The 20,916-nt window shown below is 39.5% G+C and overlaps 1 protein-coding gene across 8 annotated transcripts in view; it reads right to left on the bottom strand.

The window, feature by feature from the left end:
* Positions 1-8,875: 8,875 nt before the first annotated feature.
* Positions 8,876-20,916, bottom strand: part of Robo1 (roundabout guidance receptor 1) — a 1,022,024-nt gene continuing 1,009,983 nt past the window's right edge. For all 8 annotated transcript variants that reach the window (XM_029470376.2, XM_085832285.1, XM_085832284.1 and 5 more), the window contains 3 exons: positions 19,186-19,494; positions 11,758-11,954; positions 8,876-10,602 (listed from right to left, as the gene is read on the bottom strand). In XM_029470376.2, the coding sequence (XP_029326236.1) occupies positions 10,588-10,602; positions 11,758-11,954; positions 19,186-19,494 (521 nt within the window). In that variant the 3' untranslated portion in view covers positions 8,876-10,587. The remainder of the gene's footprint in view (positions 10,603-11,757; positions 11,955-19,185; positions 19,495-20,916) is intronic.

The raw sequence follows: 20,916 nt of genomic DNA, 5'->3' as shown, positions 1-20,916 counted from the left end.
GTCTGCCCAGAGCCCTGATAAGACATATTTTGCTTTTGTGGCTTCACGACTCCACACATTTGTTTTGTTTTTTTTTAAAGGAATTTATTTTATTTCTAATGAAGAAAAACATGAATGTGTCTGTGTGTGGGTCTGTACATGTAAGTGAAGGAGCTCACAGAGTCCAGTAGAAAGGTCTGGTCCGCTGGAATTGGAGTCACAGGTAGTTGTGAACCACTTGATATGGCTGTTGGGAACTGAACCTGGGTCCTCTGTAAGAGTGGTATGCAGTCTTAACCCTCTTACCCTCTGAGCCATCTCTCCAGCTCCATTCATACACTTATTTATTGCCAGGAAACACTGAGTCTAAAGTTTGGGTGTTTTGTTTTTAAAATGTGTCCTTTGAAATATCTCTATACTGGGTATTCTTGGTTGTCAACTTGACTACATCTGTAATTAACTAAAACATAAGTAGCTGATATGCCCTTGAGGGATTTTCTTTATTAAACCATTTGAAGTGGGAAGACCTAATTTTAGTCTGGATCTTTTGAGGTGGGACTATCTACCTTAAATCTGGGCTGCACCTTCTGGTGACATCCTGTATAAAGGACCTGGAAGAAGGAAGCTCTTTGCTTGCTTGCCCTAGTTCTTGATTGCAAGTTCATTTTTTTCACTGGCATTAGAACTTAGCTCTTCCAGATTATGGCATATGATGGCATCCAGCTTTGTGGACTGAACAACTATTGGATTCTTGGACTTTCATTGGCAGACAGTCATTGTTGAAGTAGCTAGACCAGAGCCTGGAAGCCAGCCTAATACCATCCCATCTAACTGTTCTGTTCAACCGTGTTCCTTCAGAGATCCCTGACTAATAAGAACTGAGATCGTCTAAATAAAAGGAATTAAATATAAAACACTTTAATTCAAACTCGGATGGTCATAATTTCAATTTTTTTTTTTTTAGTTTAACTATGACAAAGTCTGATCAATAAGAACAATGACTAACCCAAGACACGCTTCTCAAATGTTCTTAATAAATATTGTCTTGGTTCATTTACATGTACTTTAATTTTTAAGTGTAACATAGCTGTTTTTTTTTTAAAGCAAAAGGGAACAAATTTACAAGAATCTCAAACTTCCCATGTTATAAATGAATTGATGACTTCCTTTTCTGCCTTCATGATTCAGGCAAAACAAATCCTTAGGTCACTAATCAGTTTCCAAATGAGCACTCTCGCTCTGTGAATTCCTCTTTCTCTCCATTGTGCCTGATCCTCCAATGCACAGCGAACACTTTCTGAGACGTTCTTCCCCAGTCCACAGCCTGTGCCCTAGCGTGCTGAATCACTGAATGGATGCCCAGATGGAAATCAGAGTAAAGAAAATGAGTAAAAGTTAATGAGTAATTTAATCAAGCTCTCCTGATTGTGTAGTATTTGTGAGGATGGTCTGCTAAACATATTTTTTTGGCATAGTATTATATAGTAGAATAAGAAATAGAGTTTATTCAAAATGATTGTTTAATTATGCATACTTGAAACATGTGAGACCTAATTAACAACTGTTGATATTAAATCATCCAGATAAAATACCTGACGCCGAATGTATGCTAATCATATGCAGAGTCTAACACGATTAGTTTAAGAAATGTATTATTTTTTGCTTATGATTTATTTCCTCCATCAAAGACTGTGACTACTCCGTTGACAAAATATAATTATAAATGTCTTACCTCATTTTTAAAAGACGGGTATTAAAAAAAGATTAGATGGTCTCTAAAATCTTTTTCTTCACCATGAAAGAGGCACTCCTAGGACCAACAGCCTTGTGGGGAAAGAAGAACAATTCTACTGTGTGAGGCCATGGTCAACTTCAAGATCATTCAACACATGCTTGGCAGTGGTGCTGGAACAGGTCATTTGGCCTGTTACTCACAGACAGGGGGATCTCTGTGAGTTTCAGGACAACCTGATCTACATTTGGAGTTTCAAAGCCAGCCAGTCTCTGCCTCAAACAAACAAGCAAACGGACGAACAAACAAACAAACAAACAAATAAATAAATAAATATTAAATGACAGCTGGTCTATGGGAGTGAAATTAATTTTAAGTCAACACTGTCGATGTACCATGTGGATAAATGCACGGCTCTGCTATTTAAGAATTGGCATTTATAATTTCTTGTTCGGGAAAGTGGTCTTTTGATGTTAAACAGCATTTAAAAAGTTTAAGTTTATATAAAACAGAGATGATGTACTTTGAAATGGTTGCCCACAGCACCTTTGGAATTGTCTTTTCTCCCACTCTGAACAGAAAGCCTCCTCTCACAATTTGATTTCAACTAAATGAAGAACGGAAGTTGGGCATTGTTTTAATGTTTATTAACTTGCTTCTTATCCCCGAGGGGCATCTTTCATTTCGGCAAAGAGCACTCCATTTGAATTAGGATTCACATTTGTACTCCATTTAAATCTTCCCACTGCTAATTTCAACAAATTTCAAATATGGCTCCCCTATTTGTCAAGAGCGATCGAGACTATATATTCCTTCCCAATTTTGGCCCAAATTCAATATGATTATATATGCAATTGCATTAGACTCATAACGAATGACTCATTTTTTTCAGTAATTTATTTATTCACAATTCAATTCTTGTGGTATTCCCCCAAGGTAGCTATTCCAAAACAGCCTTTATTCTCCTTGTCTGGACTGAACTCTTACATCATTTTGCATTATTACTTTGAAAAGAAAAACTTACACAAAAAAATCCATTACGTTCATTAACTCTTTTATTGCCTTCCTACCCAAGCCACATCCACAATCTCCTACAGACAAAAGGGCCATTTTTTGAGACATTTTAAATATGGTTTATAAATAACTGTTATGCTGTGATCAACACACACAAGGTAAGAAGATAAAAATATTTATCAGACAAAAATTTATATAAAATTTTTAATAAGGAATACGCATTATAATAAGAAATATATTCATAAATAAATAATATGTATTAATATACGTATATGAATGCAATAATGATTAGTTTTTTTTTAAAGACTATGGGTTTGAAGGAGAGTGGGAGGGGCCTTTTGGAGGGTTTGGAGGGAAGGAAGGAAAAGGAGAAATGTAATTAAATTATAATCTCAAATATTAAAGTAAAAAAGAGATGTTAGTTACTTGCACTCTCTCCAGGGTCATTTGCAGGAGGGTTCTATTTAAATAGATAAGATGTGAGCAATTGGTTTTCTTGTTAGGTAGCAAGCTTTCTGAGAGCATTCCTCCTTACTGAGACTGGTCATTTGGTGTGAGCCTTTCGAGTTAGGCTTTATTTTTTGCTACAGGGCATTGCAAGTCACTGGGCCTGACTCCAGACCAGCTGAGTCTCATTGTTAGAGAATGGGTATTGGGTTCTATTTCTTTGTGGCTTCAGACTTTTGATCTTTTTTGTCTCTCATAACCTCTCTAAAGAGGTAACATGGTGTATATATATTATCTAAATCACTGCATTACAGAGAAGATAAAGTAGAGTAGTTAAGATACATTTATTTAGTAGCAATGAAAGTAAATTTTTTGGTTGAAATCACCACAACATGATGAACTTGTATCAACGAATTGTAGCATTAGGAAGGTTGAGAACCACTGATGGAATCTACCCAAAATTAGAACAGGGCCTTCATCACCATTCTGGAAGCATGTATCAGTTGTTTGGTACCAAATGTCACTCAATATGACCCCCTAGCAAAGCCACCTTCTTGGAACCAGGAGCCAATTACAGCAAGGTTTCACATTCCTTCATTCATTTCTTACCCCACCCCTGCTTTCTCTTTCTCTTCAAGGGCTGAAGACAGAAACCAGGGCCTGTACACACTAGGCACTCGTTTTTACTCTGAGGTACATCTATGTGTTGGCTTTTGAGGTAGTCATGCCATGATAGCTCAGGAAGGCCTTACTTACTTACTATGTGGCCCGTGCTGGCTTCAAACTGTCTTCCTGCCTGTGACTCTTGGACTCTGGTCCAAGTGTGCGTCGCCATGCCAGACCTAAAGCAGCCCTTAGTTATGAATTCTGAAGCTCCCAGACAGTAGCCTTGGGTTTATGGGCTGACATTGGCCTCTAACTAGGCTTAGACTCAGTTCTGCTGTCATTGTCCTCTTGGGCTAGTGTCAGGCACCAGGGCAGGTTCACAATGTAAGGAACGTGCTCTAAACTGTTGGAAACCCTGCAATGATGGACAGAGAAAGCAATTACTGAAGTCAAGCTGGGAACAGACATTGTTCCTTCAGCTGACATTTCCAAAGAGTCTGTTTTTCCAAAGCTGCCAAGCTTACAGCTTTACTTGATGAGGAATTTCCGGATGTTCCGAGATCAACCTATACATGGAGCTCCTGAACTCTCAAAAACGAATCTTTTTATTTGCTATAAAAATTTGCCACCGGGCTTGGTAAGAAAGCTCAGTGGCTAAGAGCACATTCTACATTTACAGAAGACGTGCACCCGCAGGTCCATGTACCCACAATGGGCAGCTCCCGACTACTTGCGACGCCAGCTCCAGGGCAGCTGATGCTGTCAACGGTACTCTATCATGACTGTATGCAGAGTTTTGTGTGCACAAATGCACACACTTAAAAATAAATAGTTATCTTTTAAAATGTGTCATACATAGAGTAACTTAGTAAACAACAAAATGGACTTATCATAGGTTAGAAGTTTAAGATTCAGTGCCACAGTGGTTGGTGGTTAGGTTTTTGTAAAAACCCTTTATTGGGTCACAAACCATTGACACTCATTGTATCTTGTCAGGACGACAAAGAGAGAGCTTTTTTTAATTGTTGCTGTTCCCATTCTGAGAAGTCCACTTTTGTGAGCTTATCACTGCTAACGCCATCACAGTGTAGACTAATATCTTAATGTGAAATTGAAAGGAGAAACTTTCCATTCATGACAGTAGACAAATGTAAGCATTGGGAGCCTAATAAAGCAAGAAATTTGTATAAGTATTTCACCAAAGTTAAGATTTATGTTAGAGCTTGAATTTACATGACACTGTGATAATGCTTCAGGGATAGACTGTAGAACAAATGATTTGTTTATGCCAGTCTCAGTTTAATTTGAAGCTTATACTGCTCTGAGGGCTTTAGTAACTTGACATGCCTAATGTGTAGTGGGCGTGTAGGTTTTAAAAAGAACTTTACTGTAGATAATTCTGTTTTAGGCATACATAGTACATTCTGTAGCTTTGTTATAGAGTGCCTAATTGCAGTGATTCTAAGAGTAACTTTCCTTGCTATTCCTATACCTTTCTGATTTATACCCATGATGATCCTCTTCTAAAAATGTTCAGAGTGTTAAGATAATTAAAACTCAAAAAATCCCTCAAAAATAATTTATAAGAGCCAGCTAGCTCAGTGTGAAAATAAATTAAGTATGTGCGACTAATTTCAGGTACAGATGTTCATAATCTTGTTTTAAAAAGAAAAGAGTAAATGCATAACTGCTTGATCTTTTTAATACCACGTTCAAATACTTTTACTAATTCCACTAACAGTGGGTAGGTGCTATTGGGACTCACTGTGACAGTCATGTCTTTTGACACCTTCTTCCCATGTGTTCTGATCACCGGATCAACTCAGGAATTGAATACCTGGCAGTGGCAGGTACCTACGTCAATGAGGCCTGAGAACAGTGTTCAGACTCATCTCCTTCAGAAGATTCTGCAAGCTTCAAGGAAGAATGAGGGAGCTTCCCGAGGCGGACATGTCTGCCCACTTCCAAAGGCTTCTATTGACCTTTCTCCGATTCTCTGGGATTAAGTCCCAAATCAACCCCTTATATCTAACTGTCTCAGGCTCTGGGGGGCGGGGGGAGGGGGGAACACCAACCAAAACCAGTCACCTTTTGCTCCTTCCCTGATTCTCTTGGCTAAGTGTGCATTCTCCAAGTATCTCTCTGTGTAACAACTTAAAAATAATGTAGGCGTTGAGACTAGTGTACTTTTATAGTGATGGCTTAGCCAAAGGCAAAACACAGGGGTTAGGATTCCCTTAGTCCAGACATTAATGTCACACTTGTACAGTTCCCTACAAAGGCAACTACTAACGTGGCCATCATATTTACTTTCCGTATGCAGGCGCTCTTTAACTGCTCCACATCCCTCATGATTCTTTTATCAAGAAGGTGAGAGGCAGTTTCCTTACTCTCTCCTTTAGTAGACATTTTGAACTGTAAGAAGGGAAAACTGCCCTAACATGGGTACTGAAAATGATGGCTGGCCACTGAGAACTGTAAGATTCATTCCAGCCTCAGATACATTACGACAAAACTGACACTTATTTCGTGGAGTAGGAGTTCTCAAACCCTTTTTAGTCCATTAGTCGTTCTTCTTTGAAGTGCAAGTCTTCCATCAACTGCTACCAACACCCATCTCTCATAGGGCAACTGGTTCAGGAGACAGTGGGAGCAGGTGAAGAATTCTGAAGTCTTTGAGGCCACAGACAAACCTCCAAATCTCAGGTTTCTCCAGATCCCAAACACTGCACAGAAGAGCAAATGAACTCCGACTCTCATCTTTACACCCCTCTGCTTCAGTGTAATCACACATATCAGGGAGGTTCAATGGGGGATGGGGCCAGTGAGGATGGAGATTAAGACTTGACAAATAAAAAAAATTAAAAAAAAAAAAAAGAATGAAACCAGGTGGCGGTGGCACACGCCTTTAATCCCAGTACTTGTGAGGCAGAGGCAGGTGGATCTCTATGAGTTCAAGGCTAGCCCGGTCTAGAGTGAGTTAGTTCCAGGGCAGCTGGGACTACTCAGAAAAGCCCAGTCTCAAAATCCCAAATCAAACCAACCAACCAACCTAAGCACCAAAGAGTTGACAAATGCAGACCATTGATAATTTTACAACAGTGATATTCAAGATCTCTGCATCTTGATACTCCAAGTATCCTCACATAGAGCCAGCCTCTGGCATTCAGATGCCACTCTATGGAGAATGAAAGAAAAGAAAAATCCACCGCACATCTGAAAATTTCAAGAAAGTCAGAGATGACCCTGCTCACCTTGGGCCATCACTCAGATAGACATATCCTTTTTGGAAGGAAGAGAGATACTCACAATTAAGCTTATGGTGATTACAAGACTCACAGAGTCTTTCTCTAAGGATGACTGACTACACAGAAACAATTGCTAGGGATAAGACACGGTGGCGCCTGCTAATCATGTCTAGGCAATTCAAGGGATGCAGCTTTTTTGAGTCATTGTCCATGGTGGGTGGACTTTTTGGTGATATAGCTAGATTTGAGTCACCCAAATTGGTATAAATAACCACATCCCTCCCCCAAAATGCCTTGGTTTACGAAACTGGACTTGTATGGTGTCATTTCATTAATTTGTTGTGGTGCTGTCTGTGGTAGACAGATGAACAGATGTTTGCTCACATCTGTCCTGGAAGAGTCCCATACAGACCAAGACTGCATTGTTTTTGTTTGTTTGTTTGTTTGCTACAATGTACAACAGCAGCCCCCAATAGACACTAAATCCATTTATTGAGAACTCAAGTGACATATCTGTATTACCGACTGTGCAAAGAAGAAAATACCAGAAATACAATGCCAGCAATTCATTTACTGCCCTTGCACCCGAAAGCAAAGAAACGAACAAGAACAGCAAGCATTTATTCCACAATGGGGTAATTTCACAGTGAGTTTTACTTACCAGAGATGGAAGGACCCTCGTCCTTACACCACACTTACGCTTTTTCTCTCATGCAAATGTTTAGGAACAAATCAGGGATGAAAAAATGGAGACTGCATGTGTAGTGAATTTCAGTCCATAAAGATAACAATATCTTAATACCGTTGTGGAGTTTACAGAGTCTGTGTAGATACATCAACTCACTGAATCATGACAATCGCTCCTTGAGGTAGGTATTACTGACTTTACAGGTGAAGTACCTGAGACTTAGAGGTTAGGTAACATGTCCAAAGAAACACAGCCGGGACAAAGCCAGTATCCGGTCTTGTCCCGGCCTTCTGATGTACAGACTTTTGTGTGTGAACTGCAGCATGTAATATAAAAGAGAGACAGTAGCTTATTAGTAGTTCACCCACCTAGAAAGAGAAAATCTGTCCATTACATATGTTCCTTATCCCCCCTCCCCAACCCCCAGTGATTTGTTTTTTAACAAAGAAACTAGCTCCTTGACCTCTAGATCTGTTTATATATCAAGTAGATGTTGATAATTACATCATTTTTATAAAATTACATTCCAAATTAAGCCCTTCATTGTTCCATTTCTTTTCTTCAGCTTTTCTGGTAAACACAAAAATTTAGGTAAAAGAAGAAAAATTATATATCACTGGGTGGGTGGGTGTCGGGGGACATTCTGTGGATCTTGACGTTTCCAAGACACGGTACCCATGGTACCCCATCCACGTGACATTCTGCAATATGGTGCTTTAACTGATCACAATGTGCAACCTGGTATATAAGTGCCAGTCCAAATTTTCTCTGACAAGCAATGGGATTTATAAGCTTTCTTACTGACAGAACATAGGTGGTTCAAGCTTGACAAATGAGGTTTATTGGAGTTGCATCCTGATCATTTCAGAAACAGGCTAACTGAAATTCAGATACACATACAGAAACAAACACAGCACACCTTTCAGAGTCGGTTTCTGATCACACAGCTGACTTCAACTTGAGAATCAGCTCCCACTTCCTTCACACAACTGAAATGAGAATTTTTGCTTGGCAGTAGAACCTGGATGCTCATTAGGAAAACTGAGAACTCCTTAGTTTTCATAATGTGGTGGTGAAATGCGAAGACAAAACAACTTTGTGATTTAATGGAATAAATCTGATAATCATACAATGAAAAAAAATCAACACAAGGAAGGATGATGTATTTGAGAACATTTTTAATAAATAATATGACAAAATTACTTTTCTGATTATTGAATTTTCAGTATGCAAAAGTATGGCTAAAAATAAAGAGGTTTCTTACATGAACATAATGAAAACATTAATCACGTGGATTGTTCCCTTAGAACTGCACATCCTTTCTATGGGACATGGGGCTTCTTCAAATTAGCTAAATGAATACACTTAGTTTTGGGTGAATACCAGCCTTTTGTCTTTATTTTTTGTTTTTATTATTTATTTTTTGTAGTTCAATTTTGTTTGGCTTTGTGGGGTCAAGCCTGATACCTATGCATGACTAAAGATTCATTTTGTTTTCTTCAAATAGCACCAATTATAAAGTCAATGAAATTCTTTAAAATGTAAAAAAAAAAAATCATAGAAATCTACAGTCACAGAGCATCACTTGGCAATTCCGAGTTGGAATTCCTCTTATGAGCTTCTAAGGAAATCTTATAAGATTCAACATTGGCCACAAAAAACTTAGAACAATTTTTTTTTTCGTTAAGTCCAGGAAAAATTGGAACCATTTGGCTCACAGCCCACCATAAAGTCGGTACGTGACCTTACCAGCTGTCACCATTCAAATATTGCAAATACAAACACAGAGCATTAACAAAACAGGCTAAAAACACTTTTCAACAGTTTCTTCAATAAGAAAAAAAAGGTTAATAGTTACAATGGTTTACAAATAAACTTTAGTGATTGTGCTTTTAAAACCAAAAAAAAAAAAAAGATTAAAAACAGTGCATTACAAAAACAACAACAACAACAACAAAATCAAACAAACCTCCTTAAGTGGCACTTCTGAAAGGTGATCTGACACTACCAGAAGAAATTTAGGCCAGTTAAGATAGGGATGTCTTTACTCAATTGGTCATTAAAAACATCCATCTGCATGGAATATGCATCTGTAGTTGCTTTTTTGATTGAAAAATAGAACAAGATTTTTGCTAGGTTTACTTCTCACAATGACTAGACAACCAGAGGTCCAACTGGCTCAGCCCTACTTATTCAAAAGTACATTTCCAAGAATATATTTCAATGGTTGAAATAAAGACAAAATAAAGTACCACCAGGAGTTGCAAAGAGTATATATTTACAATGCTTCTACCCCATTGAAATTAGACTGTAGTTCTGTATGTGATAGACTTTTAGTTTATCCCAGCAAAGGGTGGTATGAAACACTGATCCTAAAATCATGTAAAATGAAGTATGCTTCAATTGGCCTTAGCAGTTGGTCATAGAACAATTATACTTTGAGAGCCCTTGGCATGAGGTTGAGTCATCACCTTTATATCTTTGATCAACATTTTGCTATCAATTAGCTTGATATATAAGCAGTGCAATGCCATATCTCAGGGGCAAATCGCAAAAGGAATTGGTCTGTTCTTCCTTGCTGGCTGATGGCTGAAGCAAGCATTCAAGACACTTCCAGTGTTGGAAGTCAAGGATAACGGCTGCAACAGCGTCGCGGCAGGGGGAGGTTCAATAAGGGTTAGGCAATCAATCAGCAACACTAAAAACCCAAGAAACTTTTAAAAAATGTTATCCCAACAGGAGGAATAAAAACGGCAACTTGTCCATTCTGATTGCACTGAACAATTTCATCTGGTATTGTGTGTCATCAGACGGGAGGAGGCCTCTTGAGTGATGGTTTTTCACATTAGCATCGTAAGCCTCTCTGGTTGTCTTCAGCTTTCAGTTTCCTATAAGAGATGAAGTTGTTGTTCAATTTGAAACCAAATCCAAAGATAACTGTCTTATGTTTACTTATAGTCATTGACTATGAATGCTCTCTTCGTTCATTGGTTGGCACTGGTGTTCATCACCACTAATTCATTTCTCAACTTCAATTGGTCTTTATAGCAACTCGAGCATCCTCAAACAAATACCAAACTCTTCTGGACCACACCTGGATGTCACAGGTAGTAGCATAGGGCACTGGGTAAGGAGAAGTGTTCTAACTTCCCACTTCCCCCAGGTGCCATCTCACCATTTAAATTCTGTATCTCATTTCTAAATATTGGATTAATGGAAAGAATCTTTCAGTCCTCTCCGAGCCCCCCCCCCCCCCGCCAAGTCATTCTATTTAAAAGGCCAAAAATTAACTCGAAAACCAAATAGTCTACAGTGTTTTGGGGAGAAAAACTATCTTACTCCAAACCACAAAGTCTAAACATGAGATTCCTACAATATTTAATTACATGGGATTTCTTAATATTTTCATCTTATGTTTTGGAGTAAGACTCTCAAACTCATTCAGCATATACTTGAGTTAACTATCTTTGTAAAGAAATAAGTTTCTCTGTGAGTTACATTTTATTAAAGAGAAAAAAATACCAATTTTTAAAGGGAAGGAACTTTTAAATATGACCTCCAACTATATCTTGTACATTATCCCTAGATTACAAGAAGGGAAGAGGCATTTATTTGACTTAGAAAGAGCTCTTCTTTGGGCTAGGCTCCTTTCCAAAACAGTGAAAGTGAAAAAGGGCTGGAAAGTTAGTCAATTAATGCCTGATGACTGACAATAGAGGCTACACACACATCATAATTGCTTACCTCATTGAAGACTCATAAAATACCATGAATTATAACAAGTCAGACCAAGTTATTTCCTAACTTGTGTTTCTAGAACTCATTCACAATTTTAAATGTTAACAATGATGTTTCTGAAGACTTAAAGTTCATATTCCTTCACATGTTTTCAGAGAGAAAACATGTATGACATTAGGATGCTCAAAGTTTGTGAAAAAAAATGGCTACATGTCTGTACGCTGACAGATGTTCAGAACTTAAAAGGCTGACATCATGGCTACAGACAGATTAATGTTTTAAAACTTTGGGAAAATTATGCATACCTCTAATTCTTCATTATTCTCATCTCCTCTTTCAAATCCCCCAAGTACTTGCATTTCCGCCATATTCCTTCGGCCCACATTTGCTTGCTCTCTTTGTCGGCTCCCTGATCCTCTTGATGACATAGAGCTGGAGGAACTGGGGTCTCTAGGGTTGTTTGACGTTGGGAAAGTAGGTCTACAGTATGGAAGAATATCTTCTGTGTAAGGAAATACAAGGAGAGCATGTGAGCAAGACAGAACACTTTTCATTTTCTATCTAGTCACTCCTGTCTATCTGTAATCCTGGTTGAGCAAGCATGAATGATTCTGAGGCATAAATACTAAAACGACAAGAGTTATGAACAACGTAGGACTGCCTTTTGGAAATGACAATATCATCTCTTATTGTTTTCCACACAGGGGTTAGGAATTTGGGATTGACTACACTCATGAGCTAGTGTCCATCTCAAACTCACATGGGACCAAGGCCATTACAGGAGAAAAGTCAAGTGTGGACTCTATCGAGTTCCATTCTTTTATTCACCATGTGATCTTAAGTAATTTAGTTTCTAATGCCCATAAACGTGGTAGTAGAACATGAACTTACGGGAACTCTTACTGTTGACATGAACAACATAAGAGAGTGAAATAATGATGCACACAAGACGTTCTTGTAAGGAGTTAGGAAGGAGTCAGTTCCCAATGGAGATTTTAGTTTAGGTTCAGACTTTCCCTCTTGAGGTGCCAACTTCAACGTATGTGCACCATTAAACTCTCATATATTTGAAGGATTAGCTCCCTGTTGGTGGAACTATTTGGGAAGGATTAGGGGGCGTGGCCTTGTTAGCAGAGGTATGATATTTGGGATGGGCTTTGACATTTCAAAGCCAAGCCATTTCCAGTTAGCTCTGTTTTTTTTTTTTTTTTCTTTTTCCCTTGTACTTCTATGTATTTGATGTAAGTTTTTAGCTCCAGCTCCAGCATATGCATGCCGGCCTGCTGCCATGTTCTCCATCATGATGGTCCTGAACTCACCCTCTGAAATGTGAGCCCCCTAGTAAACTCTTTCTCCTATTGGCTGCCTTCATCATGGTGTCTATTTACAGCCATAGGAAATAAGGAAGACAGTATATTAGGAAATTATTTCTTGAATTTCTATCTCCTTACAACTTTAAGTTTACTACTGCTGAATCAATTGACTACTTGTTCACTTTTCTTCCATAGTATGACTACATTCTGCATGCAAATTCATAAAAAATAAACTCTTCTATGTGTTCTCTGTAAATGTAAATGTCACTTTTATCTCTTCAGATGAAGAGATGAGACACTTTACTAGTGCAAGGCTTAAGCTGAATCACAGCCTTTCTATCTAACTGTTCCTAGGCCTAGGCCTGGAAGCTTCTCATCTCTGCACAATCTAATCTTCAATATGCAAGCAAGGACCTTGAAGTCTTCAGCTTCCAATGAGGTCTGCTGACATTGTCCTAGAATGTTTCAGACTCCAAGCCTTATTACTGAAAAAGCTCATCCTTTCTAGCTCTTTCTTAACTCTGGCTGGCTGGTTCAACTCAGCTGTTCTCACTTAAATTCCTCTCTAAGATGACTGATTCAAACTGGCTTCCTTTGCCTTCTGATTTCTCTGCATGGAACGACAACCTCTGAATTCCAAGAACCAAACTGCTTCAAACTCAACTACTTTGCTCTGAACTCACTCAACTGTACTCACCTGGACTGCACCAGATTTATCTCTGAACTGACCAGCCCTGTCTCCCTCACTACTCTTTAAGTAGCCTCTCTTCCTTGTCTGTTTTTATGAGAGACAGGCATATCCTATCTCTGACTTATTCAGTCAAATCTTTCTCTGATTCTCCACTTTGTCTGCCCTTCAATTCGATGTCATTCTTTGGGATAAGAGGTATGTAGTAAAGGCATGCCTATATTCCAGCCAGAGAGATTAAAGGTGTGTGGCGTGTCTGCATTCCAGTCAGATCATATTTTTGGTTATGATCCCTTGCCAGAGCAGCCATGATACTGGCTTAATCTCTTCAGCAGAAGATAAGGTGAGGAATGAGATTCCCTTCTAGCTCTCTGGTATCAGATCTAAATGACTGTTCCCCAGTCCTTTCAAGAAAAGTCTTCTCCCGTGAGCCATGAGCCACTTACTCAGGAAGCCATTCCCAATCTTCATTGGTCCCTTGCTCTTTTCAGTCTTCTCCTCACTGCCTCAGTTCTGACTCTGGGGAGGTTTCTCTCCCTGTGCAGACTCTTTTCACTGGTGTCTACTCAATTCAGCCTGTTTCTTGCTGTTGATGTACATTTTTGTCAACCACAATATGTTCAAATATCTCTGGTTGAGTCCTTTGCCCTAAGTCTATGGTTCTCCTCAGGAATCAGTCTGCTCCTTCTTCCTTGCTCAACAACCAACCTTCCCAAAAGACAAACTAGGCTGGGCTGTGGTGGCACATGACTTTAATTCCAGCAATCTGAAATGCAGAGACAGGAAGATCTCTGTGCATTCAAGAGCGGCCTGGTCTGCAGTCAGAGCTGTACCCAGAGAATATCTGTGTTGAAAAACCAAAACCAACTAACCAAGCAAACAAAAAAACAAAAGGGAAATTGGCTCAAAATTGGGAGTTCTAGATCTCATTCACTCTGATTTTTGATTGCAACATTACTATTCGCCCAGCTCTCAGCAACCCTTCCTTCCTTAACTGTCTTCTCAGGATATGTTTAATACATAACTGTGAAGAAGCCATGTCAGTACCCTAACATTTTCTCCTTTCTTTCCAAAGCTGCACACACATACCACATGCACAGATATTTGTATTTTTTTCTTTCCAACTTCTCTGGGGCAATTTCATCCATTCTTTTGGATATAACATTTTGAGAATATAACGTCTATTTTATGTGTTGTTATATTCCCAGACTGTCATATAATAAATAGATCATCAATATATAGTCTTGAACAAAAAGAGAAGTGATTTTAAACTCTGATTTCCATGAACTATGTCCTCAATCTATTGTTACGACAACCAACTCAGTTATACTTCTTTATACTCAACAGGCTGAACACTGATTGCAAGCCACCTCTCCTCTGAGATTGGTTGTTAACACTCAAGAGATTACAGTGATATCTCTGTGGAGGTAAATGACCCTTTATGTACCTCTAGTCCTTCATCTATGCATATTTTTCCCCCTTTTGTGTGTGTGTGTGTGTGTGTGTGTGTCTGTGTTTGTGTGTAAGATGCTGAGACGGGCTTTCTCTGTGTAGCTCTGCCTGTCCTGGAACTCACTTTGTAGTACCAACTGGCCTTGAACTCACAGGGATCCAACTGCCTCTGCCTCTACCTCCAAGTGCTGGGATTCAAGGTGTGTACCACCAATGCTTGACTGCCTTACACATTCAGTTTATAAGTCATTTCTACAGGAAAGACTTCTGGGTCTTTCTTGCCATTGTATTACCCAGAATGCTTATTCTGAACACCTAGGGATCACAGGATGGTAGAAATAATGCTAAATGTAAGAATATTTGTATTTGGCCAGTCTTCAAGGGATGCTTGGAGGCACAGGCTAGGCTATGTTGAAGAGTTAGCAGTAAGTGATACTGTCCTTAGGGAAAACATGGCTTCATAAAATCTTAAGATAGCTATGAATTACAGTATGCAAATTTTCTTCACCGTTTCTTCTCTGTATGTATGAGCACGAGCACATGCTTATAGATATCGGAAGACTTAGGGCTGTAAATACAGTACAATGAGTATTTGATATGTGTAGAAATAAATCAAACAAAGGTAAGTGTCAGCACAAAGGATCAGGTCTTCATGTCTAGAAAAGCACTTTCCTTAATTAAAAATATCCATTCATTACATATGTAAATCAGGGCGCCTCTGCCATTAAATAAATAATGTAAATTGAATCAAGAAGGTGAAAATTACAGCAATGCTTAGCCATGATAATTTAATGATGGACACACTTGGGGTTATGGTTCAAATCAGAATCTGGAAAATCAAAGCATAATAGCCACTGGATCTGCTAAATGCATTTCATGGAGTAGGTTTCCTTGTTTCTAGCTTAATGGTTTCCAACGCAGTCCTATCAATAGAAATGATTTTATGATGTAACAGCTGCTTATTAAATTTCTGAAGATGACTTTAAACTCTTCTTCCTCTTTGCTCCAATTCTGTCACACCCAGATCTTTCTAGCCCTGTTGTTTTCTCCTAAAGCATCTCTCAGACTTGCATATTAGCTCACCATCACAAAAAAGGTTATACTTTCTGACCAGACATGAAGTCTGTAACTGACAAAATTATATTTAGTATATAAATCACTACTCAGAACACAGGGCCGGGAGTCAAAAGTTTAGGGCCAGAGAAGCTCTGGGTTAATGACCAGAGATAAACTGTCCAAAGTTGTTATTACGAAGGACTCTGTGTCACACCGTGGGAATGTCTGTGTGAAAGGCACCTTTAGCCGGGCGTGGTGGCGCATGCCTTTAATCCCAGCACTCGGGAGGCAGAGGCAGGTGGATTTCTGAGTTCGAGGCCAGCCTGGTCTACAAAGTGAGTTCCAGGACAGCCAGAGCTATACAGAGAAACCCTGTCTCGAAAAAAAAAAAAAACAAAAAAAAAAAAAAAAAAAAAAAAAAAAGAAAGGCACCTTTGACATCTGAGTCTGTGTTTGCGGAGTCCCACTTTGGTCCCGTAACAAAGGGAACCATCCTTCCTGCTGCAAGGAAGTTACTGAGCACAGTGCAATGGACTGATGACAAATCTTGCCCAAGTAGGTTTCTCATGCTAATTCCTTCATCACACCCTCCTGTCTCCTCCATTAATACTTTTTTATTTGTTTGTTTTGTTTAGTTTCTTATTTCAAGACAGTGTTTCTCTGTGTAGCATTGGCTATATCGGAACTAACTCTGTAGACCTGGCTGGCCTTAGACTCAAGATCCACTTGCCACTCCCCTACCTCCTGGATCACCTCACCCAGTGCTAGCTAGCAATAAAGGCATCACATCCAGCAGTACCACCAGTCTCTTTCTTTACCTTCTTCTTCTTTTTTTTTAATCTTTATTTTTTAACTCTCTTCCTTGGCTTTGTTGCTATAGTATATAATGATATCAATTCCTATCCTAAAACATTTCTAACAATTTGGCTCTCTTGAGGAACTCCATGCCAGCCTTCTCATCCAAACCTTCTGAGAAGAATTCCTGCTCAGCAACTCCTGCTTGGATGTGAAATGTCTCCTAGGCTCCTGTTCGGAAGCTTCCCCACTGGTGGTGCTATTTGGGGAAGCTGTGGAACCTGTAAGAGGGGGTCTGAGTAGGTAGAATTACGTCAGTGATGTGGTGGTGGGTATCTTTGCGTATTCTGCTCCTGGTTCTTGCTCTGTTCTTGCTCTAGATCACATTCTTCCCGCCATAACCTTTCTGCCATGCACTCTCCTACAAATGTTAACCAAAATAAACCTTTCCCCCATAAGTTGTTTTGATAATATATTGTGGTCACAGAAACACAGACGTGACTAATACATGTCCCTTTCAAAATGCTCACTCCTTCTTCAGTCTTCCAACATCTGGCTTCTATTCTGACTACTGCCGTCAACAGTTCTTGCAAATAAGAATTATGGATGAAACATTTCAAAAATTACCTTTTCTCATAAAATTGCTTCAACCTTTCACCTCATGACATTTTATATTTCTTTAATTTTTATTTTTTTGGGGAGGGCAGGGGGGAGCTGGTTATAGGCTGTGCACACATGTAACCATGTCTAGCACTTTTCTCCCGTTTTGCTACTTTCTCATGTATGTATGTGCATGGTATGCATACACGTTTATATGTCTGAGTGCATTATGTGTGTGTTTGTGTGTGTGTGTGTATTCACACTGATGGCCTGGATGGAAGTCTGGAATCATCTTCCCTCACTTTTCTATCTTATTTGTTGGGGCAGGATCTCTCAATCAAACCCAGAGCTCACTGATGGCTACTCTTAACAGCCAGCTTGCTCTGAAGATTTCCTGCCTCTGCCTTCCACAGCAGGAATTATGGGTGGACAGCCATGTGTGCCCAGCACTTACCACAGGTTCTGGAGATTGGAACTGAGGCCCTCATGCTTTGAAAATAAGTGCTTTAATTGCTGTGTCATTTCCTCGGCCCTCTTATATTTCTTACCTCCATTCTTTCAAGGTGTGTGTGTGTGTGTGTGTATGTGTGTGTGTTTGTGTGTATGATGCTAACACTGAACTCAAGGTCTCTGCTGGTAAATACTCTATCATCCATCAACCCAAGAACAGGATTTCTTTAAAAAATGTATTTTCAGGATGTCATATACAAGTAGGACATATTTATATCACCAACCCAACTCCTCTCATGCCCAGTGCCCTAATTCACGAGTTCTTTTTAAAAATTATTGTTATACACCCACATATATACACTCTACTGTCTGGTTATTGTTGCTTATATGTACATGGGTTCAGGGCCAACCACTTGGGATTAGACAACGTATGTGGAAAATCAGCCTGGGAGGCAATTGGTTCTCTCTCTGTCGCCTCTGGCTACATGCAACTCTTTGTTTAGGGGTAGGGCCTTATGGAATTTAGACTTGCCATGTTGGCATGTCAACTGCTGGTGTCTTTATGCTGGTCTTTTTCCTGCATGATGCTGAAAGGTCATGGGTACATGTTTCTCCTTTATATGTCTGGGGGTTATTACCTTGCAGTTGGTATCCTGCTCATGTGGATCTTACAATCACACCCTCACCTCCTGCTTCTTTGGTGTTTCCTCAGCTTTAGGTATGTAGGGCTTTCAATGAAGACATATCAACTGGGGTAGTTCTACCCAGCTGTAATGCTTACAAATCACAACAACTGGCCCAGCAAGAGCAGGACTTTTATCCTTTGGTATAACCAACAGCTGTTTAATTGGACTTAAAGACCAACTGACAGGAGGGAATTCACACCATAAACCTAGACAACCTGTACTGGCGAGGTCACAGACTCTAGAAGAGACCCTTCTACTGCCCTTCTCTGGAGCTAATGTAATTTCTAACTGTATTCAAATCCTTATCCTTTTATTCACAGGCAAGTTTAGCTCTCATCTCTCATCAAAGATGTTTAGTATTACTAGAGACGGAGACTGTTATAAAGATGGACAACTGGTTAAAATGCAGAGAATGGGACACTATTTTTCATATTGTATCTGTCACAATTGCTACGGCTTTAGGATGACATCTTGATACCTATGAATTCAGTTTGTGTGACATCACATTTCAGAGAGGCTTGTGTGATGTCACACATTGGAATGCATTGCATTAAATAAGCAGGGCACATTCCCATTCCACTGTTAGAAAGGCCCCTCCATCACAATTCGTTTCATATGGCTACTGAAAGTCTACCCATGTATCATGAGAGCTTATTGAATTCTGTGCTCGTCTGCTGTTTGGAAAAGCACTACCTTGGCCGAGGTGCGTCTTTGCTGGTGGAAGGTCTCTCTTGGCTGCCTTTGTTCCTCGGCCTTTCCCGTCATTTGGCTGTTCCTGTGCTTCTCTGGGGTCACTTGGATTTGTGCGCAGGTCAGCGACTTGTCTTCCATCCAGAGCTTCTCTCCCCTTGTAACTGCCTCCTTTTCTGTCTGACGATCTATCTGTTCTTGCTTCTATAGATACGAGTTTTGGCACCATGACAGGCCGTACCTCCAGCTGTGCCTTGGACTGGACAGTGGGCGATTTTATAGCAGGTGGTGGCACTGGAGGGGGTGGAAGATCTAAAAAAAGAATAATTTAAATGTTGTGAGATCTGACATGTGTAGATTCATCAAAACTAGGTTTATCATTGCAGTCACTTTCAATTTTGAAATGTCACTTGATCTAGAGCCATTGAAGGGAACAAAAATGAAGACTGATGATTTTAATACTTTTATCATCGGCCAGCATGGAAAAATTGAATCATTTTTGTTGATTCAGGACGATCAGGACTTGGAGACGATCTACCGTGGAGCTCGCTGCACTCTGGGCATGCGCACTATAACTCCCCCCCTCCAACCTGCTCCAACCTGGCAGAGCTTCCGATCTGATTTCAGCATGCTCTTATAGGTCTTAGATGAAAATTCTCTTACATCTTTAGGCATCCTCTTCAAATTGATTAAGGCTGGCACTTAAGTTTTAATTGCCATCTCTAATCTGGCCCAAATCCCTTCTTAATGTGTAGGTAAAAAGCTCCGCATAGATTTTTTTAACTCCTTTTCTGATATCAAAGCTGTCTACCGGCAGACCGAAGAAAGAGTAAAGCTTTTAGATTCTTAATCTCTGCTTTACTGTTCTTCACATTGTTTTATCACACACATCTACAGTTCAGATCAGGCTCTCTTCACCCTCCACTCAGACATTTTAAACTGGATAATAACTGGTAGAAATGTAGGTTAATTGCTTGTTTTATATGTACACCTATGTCTAGTAGCTATATTTGAAGCAATACCTTTTATATAACATATTGACTTAAATTTTTTACACCAAAAATGTAACTCAAATTGAGAGTATGCATATAACTTAGTATCCAGGAAATGTATTCTTCTGTGGCGGTACTGAGATTTATAAAAATGACTCCTAGATACAGTCTATGAATACATAGAAACATGTTTTCATAGTATTTGGTAAGTTAACTTAACGTGAAGTTTTCCAGACCTGACTGTGCTGGGAAAGATGGATTACAGTAAAAGAGACTTTATTCCAGGAGGCTAAGACGTCATGATAATAGTCCACACACAGGATAGCAGATGAAATATTACAGCGAGGGTGTTGAAAGGAGGGCAGAGAATACATTTGAGAGATAAAGGAAGTAAATTAGTGTTACCTAATGATCAAGGGACTATTAGTACCGGGGCGGGGAAGGCGGCAGAAGCTAGGCCTTGGGCTGTAGTCTACTATGTAGGGATTTAAGCATCCTCTCAGGTGTGGCGTGCAGGAGTGAGCAAAGGGTTTCTGTAACGATGTGCGAGTTCAGTTTTAGGAAAGTGAACACAAAGGGCTTTCAAAGTATATGGGCGTAAATACAAAATAGCTCATTTTTGGCTCAGTGCTCATTTCAAGAGTAGTCAAAACCAGACAAAACCAGACAGTCTGCAACAGTATGGACTCAGGCATGTGGGTAGGTAGGAACAATGTTTTCATATTTTACAGGTAACAGAATA

This window comes from Mus caroli, unplaced genomic scaffold (assembly GCF_978045245.1).
Source record: "Mus caroli unplaced genomic scaffold, Mus_caroli_1 scaffold_17, whole genome shotgun sequence".
NCBI classification, from domain to species: Eukaryota; Metazoa; Chordata; class Mammalia; order Rodentia; family Muridae; genus Mus; species Mus caroli.
Note: the sequence above shows the minus strand (reverse complement) of the source record. Positions and strands in the feature narration are given on the sequence as shown.